This window comes from Sciurus vulgaris (genome assembly GCF_902686455.1).
Source record: "Sciurus vulgaris genome assembly, chromosome: 3".
Lineage (NCBI taxonomy): Eukaryota > Metazoa > Chordata > Mammalia > Rodentia > Sciuridae > Sciurus > Sciurus vulgaris.
Genome location: NC_136463.1, coordinates 113,859,948 through 113,875,679, shown reverse-complemented (window position 1 = coordinate 113,875,679; position 15,732 = coordinate 113,859,948). Strand labels below are relative to the sequence as shown.

General features: G+C 45.8%; 1 protein-coding gene across 1 annotated transcript in view; it reads right to left on the bottom strand.

The window, feature by feature from the left end:
* The window catches only part of TANC1 (tetratricopeptide repeat, ankyrin repeat and coiled-coil containing 1), a 226,962-nt gene that overhangs the window by 29,920 nt on the left and 181,310 nt on the right, over positions 1-15,732 (bottom strand). The window contains 4 exon segments of the mRNA XM_079131851.1: positions 875-1,057; positions 2,992-3,228; positions 10,346-10,468; positions 11,319-11,427. Coding sequence (XP_078987977.1) covers positions 875-1,057; positions 2,992-3,228; positions 10,346-10,468; positions 11,319-11,427 — 652 coding nt within the window.

The following is a 15,732-nucleotide window of genomic DNA, read 5'->3' as shown; positions in this document are numbered from 1 at the left end:
GAAAAAAATACCTACATTTTCAGATATCTGCATTTAACACTCTTTCTATATTTATGCATGTGTTTTCAATGCCCCAAATGAGCCAGCCAGCAGTACATGCTTGTGTGTGTCTGTCTGCCCTTGTGTTTAAGTGCCAAATGTCAGTCAGCCAGCTTGGCACTCAAATTTACTTTAAGCCATTTTGAGGAACAAATTTTACCAATTACTGGCACCTCTAATTGCTTGAAGATAATACAGAGTGAGAAAAACATGGAAGAGCGTGAGTAAAATGTTTATTAAATTCACAGACTAAGCTAAGACACAAATCAGGAGATGACAATTAAGTCTTCAAAATGAGGAATACTGTATCTACCAGAAATATGTGCTCAATTTAGCAGCTGTGAAGTTTTCCTCCAGGGTAGGAACTTGAATGACAAGCATTCTTATGTGCTACCAAAGCATTAAAGTTCTATTTTTAAAAATCCCTCAAACACTCAAGAATGATTTTAGAACTAGGATTCCATGGGATTATTTTTAAAAGATTACAAGGACAAAAGAATGAATTAAAGGGGAAAAAAATGTAAAACAGCAGGGCAGAGGGTAAAAGTAGAACATGGAAGGAAGAGTGGAGAACTTGGATCATTGTGAGAGGTCCTGTGTGGGAAGAATAAACCCGCCTGTCCCTATCTCAGCATGTGGGACTGTGGAAGGACGTGAGCCAAGAGAAGCCCTTCACACATGGTCAAAGCCAACAGCTAGTTCTTGAAATCCTCTTTTCTCTCCTTCCTCCGCTGCATCACAGGCTCATAAAGTGGACGGTATCCATTAGCCAAAGCAACTGACCCACTGGGCAATGGCTTCCCACTTCCCAGGAAGGAACCGCAGCCCCACTCACCGCGCCATGGCCCATGCTGGCGGCTGCTGTCAGTGCCTGCTGCAGGGCTTGGTTCTTCCTCAGGGCAGGCTGGGGAGGACCTGCTGACCACTCACAGGTCAGCAAGTACCGGAGAATGTCGCCGTGGCCCCGTAGTGCGCTGTGGACGAGTGCACACTGGCCTTTCTTATCCAAGTGGTCCACCTGTGGGGCAGGAGTAGGGTAAGGCACAGATGAGCATCCCCCTTTCTCTGAGAACCCGGATCCACCCAGAGGCTGTATGTAGACTCCAGTCAACTGCAAACAGACACAGGCTCACATTCCAGTCCATCTTTCTGGACAGCACTGAACCTTTGTCTGACTTCCTGCATGGTAATGAGAGCAATGATCTGGGCCTGGGGTTCCCTTTGTAGGATCAGTGATCACAAGATCCCTTCCTCACCCCAATGTCTCCCTGGTAGGCTGCAGAGAGCTCCAAGTTCTCTTGGTTACACATAAGGACACAGACCAAAACCTCAGACAAAACCCTGGGCTTCCCAACTGGGTCAAAAGTGGGGTACTCTCAGGCTGCCCCAGGGAACTGTGATGGGGGGAGGAGAGCAGGTCTTTCGTCACTGAACCAGAGAAGCCAGAGAAAGGGGTAGGGGGCTATCTAGCAAATGCAGCTCTGAAGGAGGAAGGCCAAAAGGGAGCCTGTGCAGGCTGGAGACTGAACATGCTGGCATGTAAACGAGGGGCCATAAACTTGGGAGGCCACTGGCCAGAAAGGGCATGTGTGTGAGCAGTGCACACCTGCAGATGCCCAGAAGAGGCAGGAGCCCATTGCCCAGACTGCGCCCAGGGAGTCTGGAGGTTGAGGAGCCACGGTCCAGTCCAACCATGCTTGCAAACTCTGAGGAGTGCTACACGTGCACTCAGAGGCTTTGCAAAAGACACCAACATGTCCATGGTCTTCCACCTGCTGGCCTTTGAATACAGCTAAGGAATATCTGAGACCTGGATATGGAGGAACAGGCCACATGGCAGTGAGGCAGCTGTAGCAAAGGCTCCAGAGTTATATCCCTTCTTCTAGGAGCTGAAAATCAGATATTCCAAATGTTTGTTTGTTTATTTTTGTGGTGCTGGGGATTGAACCTGGGGCCTTGTACAAGCTAAGCAAGCATGCTACCACTGAGCCATATCCCAGCCCCCAAATATTGGATTTTTGAGAGAGAGAGAGAGAGGGAAAAAAAAAAGGCTTACATAGTTACTATAAACAAAATATTTTGAGGGTATTTTGGTACTGCTGTTGAACTTTAAATATGAAAATATTTAAATTCAAATTTAAATACATTGAACTCAAAATGCAAAAGCAATCATCAGTGGTCTGTTACTATTTAAAAGACACATCTGCCAATGAAATGTTTATAATAAAGCTAGATTAAGTTTACTGGTAACTCCATGTCCTTTACATTTAATCTATCAACACTGACAATTGTAAGGGAACTTGGCTAATAATACGATTTTTACTTTTCATATTAATGGTTGACTCAGTGCTCACACAGCAGTACTGTGGGAGATTCTACTGTGATTCCCATTGGCAGATGGGAAGCTGAGTCACATGGGCTCAGTAACCTGCCCAGCAGCCTAGTGGGCAAATGGAGAGCTGGTGATTCCAGGCAGCTCAGACAAGTGGCTTCTAAGATCTACAGAACTCATGCTATTGTTTTTAAAAAGACACAAAGTAAAATGGGATAAGAGGGCATAATAAAAGGCAAACATTTTTAATTTTTGCAGCCAACTGAGATATTACATAAAATTAAGTTCTGGGTGAGCACTGCCGGATTTGTAAAGGATGGCCCTACTCACATGGCTGGTGGTCAGGATTCTCCCTGGGACCGCCCTTTGGGACAGTATTAAACACAGAAACGGCTCAGAAGCCAGCACATGGCCCACCTCCCTCCTGAGGCTTATAAACTAGCAGCACCTGCAGCCCAATCCCTACATTTATGCTGAGGTTTCTCAATTCATTGAGATCGGACAATACAAAGATAAAGGGAGACTGGCTTAGTCAGTAACATTTCCAGCCACAATATGCAGGTATTTCTCACCCACCCCATGCCATGGTGGTCCCCAAAGCAGAGAAGGCTGCTGCTTACCCGCGCCCCCTTCTTGGTCAGCAGACACACCAGCTTCATGTGGCCAGCAGCTGCTGCATAGCAGAGTGCAGTCATGCCATTCTCCGACATCCCATCTAGGCAGGCCCCGAATTCCAGGAGGAGAGTAACGACTTCCTCATGGCCCAGGTGAGACTGGACACACAGGATGGGGGCATTATTTAACACTTCTGTCCTGTAGTTCACGTTGGCCCCTCCCAAAATCAGGAGCCGGCTCACCTGTTGGATGATGTTCGCCAATAAGATTAATTTCTCACATACAAGTTAATCTCAATGACAATTCATCATAATCTAGTGGCCCTCAAGCTTGAGTGAGCACAGTATCAGTCAGTAGGACATGCGAGTAACACACATTCCCACTGGTGGGAACGAAATAGTGCAGACACAACGGGAAGCTGTCTCAGGGTTTCTCAGAAAGATCAAAAATAGAACTACCATATGATTCAGCAATCCCATTTTTGAGTATACACCCAAAATAACCAAAAGCAGGATCTCAAAGAGAGATTTATATACCATGTTCACTACAGCATCGTTTTATAAGGTCTAAGACGTAGAAGCAAACCCACTGTCCACCAACAGATGAACGGATATAGAAAACACAGTATGTACACAAAATGGAATGCTATTCAGTCTTAAAAAGAAAATTTGGACACATGCTATAACAGAGATGAATATAAATTAAATAAGCCAGATACAAAAGGACAAATGTCATATGTTACTACTTATGAGGTCTGTACAGTAGTCAGATGCAGTGACAGGAAGTGGAAGGGTGGTTTCTAGGCTCTGGGCGTGGGGGAAATGAGAGTTGCTGTTTAATGGATACAGAATTTTACAAGATGAAAAGTTCCAGAGCTTTATCGCACAACGTGAATAAATTGTACACATAAAAATGGCTAAGTTGGTAAATTTTCTATTGTGTATTTATCACAAGTGAAAATAAATTTAAAAAATGTGAAGTCTCAGACCCCTACCCCTGACCCTTTGGATTTCCAATTCAGGAGGTCTGGGTAGCACATTTTTTTTTTTTCAATTTGTTCTAATTAGTCATACATGACAGCAGAACACATTTCGACTCACTGCATACAAATGGAGCACAACTCTTCCCATTTCTCTGGTTGTATACCATGCAGAGTCACATTTTTGATGAGTTCCTAGGTGATGCTGGTAATGCTGGTTTGGGGACTACACTTTGAAAAACCAATGTTTAATTTAAATAAAAACAGAAATATCACTTTTTTGGTGATGAAATATTAACAGTGAGATAAAGACCATAGAAAATACACTCCCCTTTCTTTAAAGGATCTGTTTCTAGAAGAAAATACGAACACACAGACGTGTTCAGATGCCCTTGGGATGTCAGCAGTGTGATGTGGTCAAGGTCATCTGTTGCTTCTATTAACTACTATGCCCGCCACCCACTAAATTCAACAAATATCACTGGACATAGGCAAATTTTAGCTATACTAATATCTCCTTCGAATCTTCAGATCCCTGGGGAAGGGAAAGTGGCTCCTTTAATGCCTGTTCAGATGCCTGGTGCATTTCCTCATACACTTCCCTTCCAGGGACCTGCATCCTGACCTACATCCATCACTATCCCCCCCAAACCCTGGCAGGTCCTCTAGGCTGTTGATTAGCTGTGAGAACCATAGAGACCATGTCATTTATTTGACTAGAGACACATGGGGATCATTAAAAGACACAGGAAGATGACAGGCATATAAAATTCAGTGTATTCCTGTGATACCTGTCCACTGGAGTAGCTGACAGAATGTTTATGTTAGGTTTGGGAGGACAATGCATTCATATGGTGAAGACATAGTACACAATAGCACCCCGACAGGTTTGGGCCCAAAGTATGAAATCTGAAGATGTTCGGTTGCTGCCAAAGCTTGACCCTCATATAATCCAGGCTTCCAACTTCCTCTCACTTCCCAAACTGGGGTCTCCTGGTCCTGAGGCTTATGCCATAACAATGCTAAGCAAGTGTTAGTCTCATGGCTTCTGTCCTCCTAGCTCCTCTGACCGGAAGGTTTGTTCTATAGACACGATGCCCAAGGATCACTTTCTGTGGTTCTCTGTTCCACATCAAGACTCAAGAGAGCAGTCCCTACCCTGCTGAGAATATCTTCACCACTGCCCCCACCTCTGGGCCCTCTGCATCTCTCAGCACATGGTTCTCTGGCTTAGCCCACTGCACCACACACTGGTCATAAGTGCACAGATAAGAAGACAGGAATACAAACCCCTTTGAGGACAGAGATGACCCAGGAGTCAGATCCTTTACATCGCTGGGACCATTAATAACACACAGGGAAGGACAGGCCATACACACAATGAGGAGGCCCTGCTGAGCCTGCCAGCTTCCTGGCAACCCGTCTACCTATCAGAGGCACCACCAAGTAGCTGGACCTGGTCAGCACCAACCCAGCCTCCAATTTCCTTCTGTCAACCAGTACTTATGGGCAGGAAGGCAGAAAACAGGAACTTCTCTGTTCCTGCCCTAACACAAATTCAATGTGATACTCAGGCAGATGACCTCATTAGTTCCCGCTACAAATCTATATAAGTTCGCTCTTAAAAATACTACCAGTCAAGCATAATTCAAAACTATTTTAAAACTGTAAATGCCAAGTAAAAGTAAAGCTTTAAAAGAGATTTCCCTTTGAATGACTATTGTTGGAATGGAAAGAAAAGGAATACTTGGGGATATTATCAAGGCTAGGGAACCAGTTAAGAGCAAGAGGTGTATAGAAGATGCACATGCATAGAAATAGGTGTCTAGGGGCTGGGATTGTAGCTCAGTGGAAGGGTGCTTGCACTGGGTTCAATCCTCAGCACCACATAAAAACAAATAAATAAAACAAAGGTACTGTATCCTTCTACCACTAAAAAAAAAAAGAAAAGAAAAGAAATAGGTAACTAAGGACCACCGCAGACAGACAGGAGTCATTTGTAAATTCCCTGGATGACTATGCTAGCCCGTTATCCTGTCCTCTCCCCAACAACCCCATCCCTTCCTGACACCCACAGGCCTATGAGAAAAAGATGATGGATTAAATGATCTAAATTCTCACCCATCTAGTTCAGTTTGCTGTGTGACTTAAATAACTCAACCTCTCTGTGCTTCAGCTCACCCAGCTGAATACACAATATATCACCACTTTCTACCCACTGGGTTCTCTGTTAAGTGATGGAAGGTGTACTTTCAATATCAAGGCGAGTGCTTTACAAGACTTCACCTGGAAGGATATACTTAGGGGCGGAGCTTTCCTGAAGAGGTTCCTTGTCAATTCTTCCTCCTTTGTTGGTGAGACGCTGTAGGTCTTTTTCCACTTAATCTCCTACAAGTCTGTTGATCTTAAGCCCATGGCTCTTAACCCTGCTGCATATGGAAACCATCTGGGAGCCTGAAAGTTTCCAACACCTGGGCCCCACCTTAGAGATTCTGACTTAACTGTGGTAAAGGCTCTGGTGCCACCCAGAGCTCCCAAGTGATGCGACTTGGCAGTCAGGGCTGTAAACACACAAGTGATAAAGGCCCCTGCAGACACGGAAAGGGATTGCATCAGATACCTGCCAGTTGTGTGACCCAGGGAATGCTACCAACTGGCCTAAATCGCAGTTCCCTCAACTGGAACATGGAGATTAAAATTAGTTTCCTACTCAGGAGGGTAAAACAGGAGGATTCCAAGTTTGAGGCCAATCTGGGCAACATAGTAAGACTCTGTCTCAAAACAACAGTTTCACCTCACTGATTAGTTGTGAAGATTAAAAATGTGCAGAAAAAAGTACGTGTATATATGTGTGCATGTGTATGTGCATGTGTGTATCTATATACGCGTGTGTGCATAAAGCATTTAGTAGCACTCAGATCCCCCAAGTGCTAAATGGATACCAATCACTATTGTTACAATGACCCTTTTGTGCAGTCTTCAGAAAGCACAAGAGCACAGGTGCCTAGTGACCTGAGGTCTGGCCTCCCACCAGCAAGGCCTGGTTGTATCTGGGCTGTTCCTAGCAGGGAGCTGCATGCGAGGGTGGGGGTAGATGTGCCTCACAGGGAACCACGGGCCCCAGCTCCTGTTCACAACACCCACAGGCACATCAGAATACCCTGGTGCGCAGCAGCAGTCACAGTGTCCAGAGCCAATGTGAAGCATGAGGCACAAGTAAAAATAACACTGGAGAAAAGTCCTTCCCCAATAGCATTAGCAGTGAGTTTTCTGATCACGTTGCAAGGCAGGGTTTTTGTCATCTCAATTTTACAGATGAGAAAACTAAGGCTCAGAGCAGGTGAGGCTAAGACTAGCTTAAAGCACAAAGCTATCCTCTGCCATGAGCGGCGTGGTGGCAGAGAGGCAGCTGAGTGAGACGGCCTGTCTAAAGGAGGTAACTACACAGCACATGACATGGATTTTTTTTTACCAACCACCTGGAGATGTCCACTCGTTGTCACAGTGCTCTCCTTGGCTGACAACTGGGAAACGTGGGCAATGGGGACAGGTAAAGAGATGTGACCGTGAAGAAGCTGAGAGGCGCTGGCCAGGTCGGCTATGAAGTGGGAGTCACCGTGTCTTTACTAAGCACTCTGGCAGCTCGCACAGCACAGCCGTTTCAGAATGTGCATGTCCTGTGATACAGAACGAGAGGACGGCCTGTCCCCATCTGGGATGAGTTCTCCTCTCCTCCCTGCCTTCAGCGAAGCAAAGAATCACACCCTGACTTGGCCCCCGTGCACAGCCTGGGGACGGCAGCCAGTTCTACAAGATGGTGCCAACAGAAAACCACCAGCTGGACAAGGGCTCGGAGGTGCTCGCGGCAAGGACCTCAGCAGGCCAGCTGGGCACAGGCTGGCATGACCCTGACCTGGTGAAGAGAAGCTGTTAGAAATCACTGGCATTCTTCTGAAATTATCAAGTAATCATTTCAGAGCAAGTCACTTTAATTTACCAAAGTGGCAAACTGCAATTATCGCTCAAAATGACATTCATTCCTGTATGACAACATTTAATGCTCTCTAAAAAAGTTCTTTAATTGCATGCATAATTTTAAATTACTGTAATTTACTCAAGATTCTGTGAAAACCTTTATCCCCCCTTGAAAGATTAAAAAAAAAAACCTAGAAGGATAATAGAAAGTCTTACAATTTTATAGCCAAGTTATATAATTTGGAGGGTGGTACAGATGTAGGTGACACAGGAGTTGTATAAAACAAAGTAAAAATGAACACTTTTAAAATTGCAAGTATGTTAAAGAGAAAAGTTTATAATCCTGGATAGCCAAGCTCATTGTATTATTATACTCTACCTTTTAATTTGCTGTTTTAAAAATTCGTATTCAAAAGAATATAATGTGTCTCACTTTTCTGTATAGTGAGTAACTTCTGTGCCCGTAAATTTATTAAAGTAGTGAAAACAGATATTGCCATTCCTATTTCTTTCTTCTTGGTTATCATACAGAATTTTATAAATTATGGAGAAGCCAAAAGATATACTGTTAACTATCCCATAAAAGATGAAACAATGTTATTATAGTAACTTAAACTCTAATTTTTATAAAATCTAAGTAAAAAAAAATTTCTTAATAATGCTTCTTCCTCAGCTGGGTGTGGTGGCACACACTGTAATCCCAGTGAATTGGGAGGCTGAGACAGGAGGATTACAAGTTTGAGGCCAGCCTCAGGAGCTCAGCAAGATCCCGTCTTAAAAAAAAATAAATAAAAAGGGATGTGGGTGTAGCTCAGTGGTAAAGCACCTCTGGGTTCAACTCCCAATAATACACACACACACTTTTCCATTATGTGAAATCTGGACTTAGCTGTCCCCTCCCCTTTCTTCTGGGTAACTATGTGGAAACAGAACATTCCCTCTGACCATCATCAGCAGCAACAACTTGGAGCTGGTACCACTGAACTACAAAATGGCTTCCTGTCCATCCACCTACAAAAAACCTGCAGCAGGGGTCAGTCAGGATATAAGCACTGAGATCTGCTGTCTGGAGTGTGAGTGATAATCTGCAAAGAAGCAGGCCTGGAGCAGGACAGACCTCATGGTGCCATAAGCGGTTCCACAGTGGGCAGAAGGCACCCAGTCAAGCAGGTGAATCAGTGCAGAAATCCAACAGGCTCTACCCACCAGCTTCCACCCTGATGAGGGTGGAGTCCACCTGGATGAGGTGGCACTTCTTGGTGAAGATACTGCATCTACCACCCAGGGACAGTGGACTCTTTCTACTCCATACCAAAATCTTATAGTGGGCAGCAGGACTCTGCAGCACTGCTAGGTCCTCCCACAACTGGGAGCCTCAGGCAGTTCTGTGACACTCTCACCTCTCAAAGTCACCAGGGAGATGGAGAAGTGAGGCAGGGGCAGGACACAAGAAGAAGCACTCTGCAAGCCCAGACCCAGACCCATGCCCCAAGTGAGCATGCGGAGCACGAGGCATGTGGGCAGCAGGCGAGGAGAGGCACGAAAGGCCCCAGGAAGGTCCCCCATGGTTCCATTCCTGGTGCACATGGCCCCATTCAAGGTAGTTTGAAGAATGTAAGTGAGGAGAAGTGGATGTCAGATGCCCAGAAACTGTGAGCCAGGGCCTTGCCTCATCCTTCACTGGATGACCAGGCTGGGCATCCCTGTGTTACTGAGAGACGGTGCAGTGATCCTTTCATGGAAGTGATCTGAGGGAATGACAAGACTTACTGGCAAACTGCCTGCAGAGGAGCTTCCGCAGGTGGCCCACACATCAAGGTAGGGACATTTCTTGGTGGTCTTACCCAGGTATTTGGTATCTGGGTGCTTTCTATTCTTAGACTGCATTCAATGGGGAAGGAAAATCTATCTTGAAAAGCAGAGCAGAATACTGTGACATGAAAGCCACTGACCATGGAGTGAAGCAGCTCATCAGCCAACAAACTGACACTCTTTCTAATCAAAAATGTCTGTGTACATGAGACCACAGTGTGCTGTATACCCACTGCTTTGTGTCACTCATCAAGGCTTAATTTCCTAGGAACCCTGAAGAGAGGGTACGAACAAGTAACCCAGGTACTTTAAAAATCCAGTTTCCCCGGAAATCTCTGACTTTTGGTTTTCTGGGTGAATTGCTTCCTTAGCACTTCCACCCTGAAATGGTCACCACATTCTCATGGAGCAGCCCTGACCACCTGTATCTTCCTGCTGGAGTAGAAACCTCTAACAGAGATTGTGTGATTTACATTAGGGAAAAGCATCACGAGAAGCTCCTCTGTCCCCCTCACACTGCCTGGTGCCAGGCTGGCAGGATAGACAGGAGGGGATAGGCCAGGGCTCTGCTCCCTGTGCAGAGGGCTGCTCACCTTCACGTTGGGAGTATAGAGATTCCTGAGGGAGGCAAGGGCGGCAGACAGACCCTCGGTGCTGTACCCTATCCACAGGGCTTGCAGATGGCTTGAGGAGATTCCAGTCTTCTTACTGAGGCCCTGGAAACCACCAGAAACAGATCCTGTGAGCATGTCCTTCCTACCCGTGGCATCAGTTTGAACACAGGGTTGCCAAGAGGGTACAACAGGTGCTGAAGGTGGGGTGGCTTGCACAAACAATGCCCTGCGAGCCCTCCCTGCCTACAACCATTGGTCAGGGAATCGCCCTGTCTTTGCTACATGAATTGTACATCTGGGGAGAGAGATGGTGAAAAAGAGAAAGCTTCCCTTTATAGAATTAGAAGAATAAATGATGGAATTAGGGAGTCACTGTGGGCAACCACTAAAGAATGAATGAGTCCAAGCAGCGACTGTCATGGCTGATGGCATCACAAAAGAAGCAGCAAGCACAGACATGTGCCTCCTGCACAAGACACCCTTCTACTACAAAATCATCTTGACACCTTGTAGGGGGTAAACTCAACCCATGCCTAATGACAGGAAATCCAGGGGTGAGAGTAACACGTTAAACTACACCTTGAGAAACAAGCACACAACCAGAAATCCAGGTGTGTGAAATTATATAGGTCAAGGAACTCAAGTTCTTTGACAAGTGAATAACAAGAAAACAAAAGGGAATGAAGGCAAACTTGGGATGAAAAGAAACTTGAAAGGAATTCAAAGGGGGAAAGTTATACTCAACCACAGCACTGAGATACATGCTCATGTGATCAATTATAAAGAAATACAAGGAAACGATTGTAAGACGGCAGCTTTAGGGAGGAGACGGAGTCATGTTTGAGATGTGGCTCCTGGAGGGCTTTGGAGATGGCTCACGAAGCTGTCAGAAATCTTCAAAACTGCAAGACAACAACAAAGAAGGCCTCCCTCCTATGGGTGCAAGCCTCACCTTAAAAATGTGTGCCTTCAGGATGTGGTGGCCAAGCTCCATGGTCTGCTGGCGGTTCAGCTTGCCCTCCTGTCGAGAGAACATGAACGCCAGGAGAGCATGTCCGCTCCTAGAACGAGAAACACAAGGACTCAGGGCGAAAGGGCCCCTCCCACCACGCCATGGACATTGCCACGTGGCCCTTGAACCCTTCCTCCTGGCTTCGGTGCCTCCACACAGTGGGTGAGCTGCTGCCTTTTTATAAAGATGGCAAATGCTGCTTCTGTGAGTCATGGGCTTTTTCTGGCTTCCCCATCTCTGTGGAGTGACCCTCCCGGAGGCCACAAAACTGGGCAAGGCTGGAACCACCCACTCTGCTCATCAATGATCCCTGCATCATTGAAATGCTGCCACAAAAACGCAAACTCCATGAGACGAGGGGGCTCCTCTAAGTCACTGCTATAGTCACAATGTCTACCAAGTGCTCAGTACTCAGTAAGTACGTGTTTCTTGGATGGATGATGTACAGACAGATGGAGTAGAACCCTCTGGCCTTCAGGCCTGTCCCCAGGACCACCAGCACTGGGGCAGACTGGACCAAAGGCTAAGACCTTATTGTTGGAAGGAAAGAACAACCAGGCCATGCGCAGGGCAGCCTGTGATCGGTAATGCCTAGAATTCCAGGCTTGGATGGCACAGGTCCCTGTGGGCTTCCTGTGTCTGGGCACTTGGAGGACATTAACCAGCACCATTCGCTTATGCCCCACTAACTCTTTGATGAAGGAGCCACCCTACCATTCACTCTTCCATGTCTGTAGGACTCATGTGGTTTCCTTGTGGACATGGGGCCTTTCAACCAATTTCTTTGGAAAAGACACCCACCTCCCATCTATCAGCCTGACAATTCTGAACTGCTGTTCTGTGGGGCAAAAGCAGGTAGTTCTGGAGGAAGAGGATGAATGATACATGTAAAATAAAAATGTGAATACAGACATTCAAAAGCATTCTCCCAGTAGCAGCTAATCTAGATGATGAAAAGCAGGCATCACTTAAACCCTATTTATCTACATGCATGCCGACTTTTCAAAGAGGTTTAAACCACATTAGGGAGAAGAAATTCAAGAAGGCAGACACACAAGATGAATCTTCACACATGAGGAAGGCATGATCTCCAAGGCCAGGTGAACTTGGGACCAAGTGCCTCCTTCTAAGATGGTCTGCATCCACCAGTCCGTGCCTGTTCCAAAGTTTGCAGGTATCAAGCTTGAACTCTGCCAGATGCAGAAACCTGATTGCATTATCTCCTTTACCCTTCCCTGTGAATCACTGTTTACATGAGGAAACAGGGGCTTGATCAGGTAAAGCAGTTTGTCCAAGGCCACACAGCTAGTAAATGAGAGAGCAGGGATCTGATACAGTCTGCCAGACATGAGGGCCTGGGCTCTTGACAGTGCAACGTGATTCTGAGTTTGTTCAGTAATGTCCACCTTCTGACGAGCAGCATGCAGGACAGGAGGATGATGCAGGGTGCTTCCCCCAAGGAGCTCTCACAAGTAAACCAAATGGAACACAGCCAGAGTGGTACAATGAGCAGACTCCATGGGAACAAAGAGGTGGCCAACTGACCCCTCACTCAGCCCTCACGCCTTCCCTTTGCACCATGTGCCCACACTGTCTCAATGATGTTTCCAACAAGGTCCCAACTTCCTGTGTTATTAAAAATCTTTCCCCACACTGAACCCCAAACTTCTCAACTCTTTTATCCCCCATGCCAGGCTGTTGGCTCTCTCCTCTTTCACTCCTTACAATCCCCAAAAAGGGGTCTCCTAGGGATGCAGGATCTTCTTCCTACACTGAAAATCCAATGACTTCCCTTTTAATCCTCACTCTCTTCACCTCTTGGTGGCACCGCTAACCTCCTTCCCTGAAGTCCAACACCCTTTCCTCTGTCTACACAAACTTCCTCACCAAATCATACCACACCCTTTCATCAATAATGCTAAATGTTCAATTATCAACTTCTCCTGCAACATTACAATCAGTTCCGTCCATGGAGCCTGTCTGCCTGGGAAAGGCAGCCACCCCATAAGCTCCAAGTGCTCAAAACCAAGCCAGATCTGTTCTAGAGAAAGCTGCCCCATGCCTCCTGCCTTTTTACTCTTACTGGGAGCTACTCTACTCCTAATTCCTGAGACTCAACACCTTGAAGTCACCTCCAGGTCCTTCTCCATAGGCCACCAGCCACACCCAGCTCTCTCAGGACAGTCAGGCTGCCTCTAACCACTACAACTCTGACCCCAGGCCACCACTCCCTGCTGCCGACTGGTACAGCAGTCCCCACATGCCATACTCCTGTCTACAATCTCTCCACAACCTTTGATGCTTCTCCAGAGAGGACAGATAGAAGGCTGTCCTCTTTGCCACATCCTTCTGTTGGCCCTTTCCATTCCTCCATTCCATGAAAGAAGCTCCAAACTAGATGGCCACTGCTTGAACAAAGCCCCCAATGCCTTTAACAGCATTTCCTGCTTCAACAGCCTTGATCTACCTAGTGATATCCTACCCATTCGTTCCTCAAGTTAACAGCATGGGAAAGAGCCTGTGGACTGTTCCAGAGTACGAGTCCCTGTGCAGCACTAATGAGTTGATAGACGCGGCAAAGGGCTACCAATGTGTCCCAGCACCACAGAAAACATGAGTGTCTTATGTGCCTCCTGACAGAAGTGCCCAGCACCACCTGGAAGTACCTCTGTACTGTAAAACATACATATATCAACACACACACACACACACACACACACACACACACGTGTATACATATACACATGAATGTACATATACATACATGAAGTGTGTGAAGCTCAGTGCCATGCCACACAGCTGTAGTCTTAACTACTTGGGAGGCTGAGGCAGGAAGACTGCAAGCATGAGTTCAGCCTGGGGAATGAAGCCTGCCTAGCACAGCACACACGACGCCCTGGTTTCAAACAGCAGTACCAAAAATAAAAATAAGAGGCATTATACTACCTGACTTCAAAATATACCACAAAGCCACAAAGCCACAGTAATCAAAACAATATGCTATTGGCATAAAAACGAATATACAGACCAATGGAACTGACCAGAGAACTTAGAAGCCACACACTTGTAGCCAACTGATTTTCAACAAAGGTGCAAAGAACGCACACTAGACAAAGGACAGCCTCTTCGAGATATGGTGAGAGGAAAACTGGGGATGTGCATGCAGAAGAACGCAGCTAGAGCCTTCTCTCTCACCAGTTACAAACCTGAACTCAAAATGCATTAAAGATTGAAATATGAGACCTGAAACCATGACAGTACTAGAATAAAACACAGGGGAAATGCTTCAGGACACTGGAACCGGGCAAGGATTGTGTTTGTTTGTTTGTTTGTTTTTTCAGGTAAGACCCCAACAGAACAGGAAATAAAACCAGGCAAATGGAATAATGCTGAACTAAAAATTTTTTGCACAGCAAGGGAAACAATCAATAGTGAAGAGTCAACCTTAGAATGGGAGAAAATATCTTAAAACTCTACATCTGACAAGGGCTTGATATTTAGAACATGTAAGGAACTCCCAAAACTTAACAGCAAAAATAAAAACAAAATAACCTGATTTTAAAATTAGCAACAGAACTAAGTAGACATTTCTCAAAAGAAGACATTAAATTGCCAACAGGTATATGAAAATGTGCTCAACATTGCGAATCATGGACATGGAAACCAAAATCATAATAAAATATCACCTCACTCCAGTAAGAATGGCTATTAAGAAGACTGAAGCCAGCCGGGCCTGGTAGTGCACACCTGTGATCCCAGCAGCTAGGTAAGCTGAGGCAGGAGGATTGCCAAGTTCAAAGCCAGCTTCAGCAAAAGTAAAGCACTAAACAACTCACTGAGACCCTGTCTCTAAATAAAATACAAAACAGGGCTGCAGATGTGGCTCAGTGGTCAAATGCCTCAGAGTTCAATCCCTGGTAACCAAAAAAAAAAAATTGTTGAAACCAGGCATGTGGTGGTGCATGCCTGCAGTTCACAGACTCAGGAGGCAGAGGTAGGAGGGACTCAAGTTTGAGGCAGCATGCACAACTTAGTGACACCCTGTCTAAAAAGGGCTGCGGATGTTGCCCAGGGATAGGGAGCCCCTAGGTTTAATCCTTAGTGCCTTGAAAAGAAAAAAAAAAAAAAAGAAAGAAAGAAATAGGTGCTGGTGAGGATGCAGAGAAACAGGAACTTTTACATGCTATTGATAAGAACGTAAATCAGTACTGTCGTTACAGAAAAACAGTACTGAGCGTCCTCAGAAAGTTAAAAAACAGAATACCATATGATTCTACCACAGTGTGTGTAACCAAAGGAAATGAAATGAGCTTGTCAGGGACAGATGCACCCTTGTATATTACTGTCATAGACA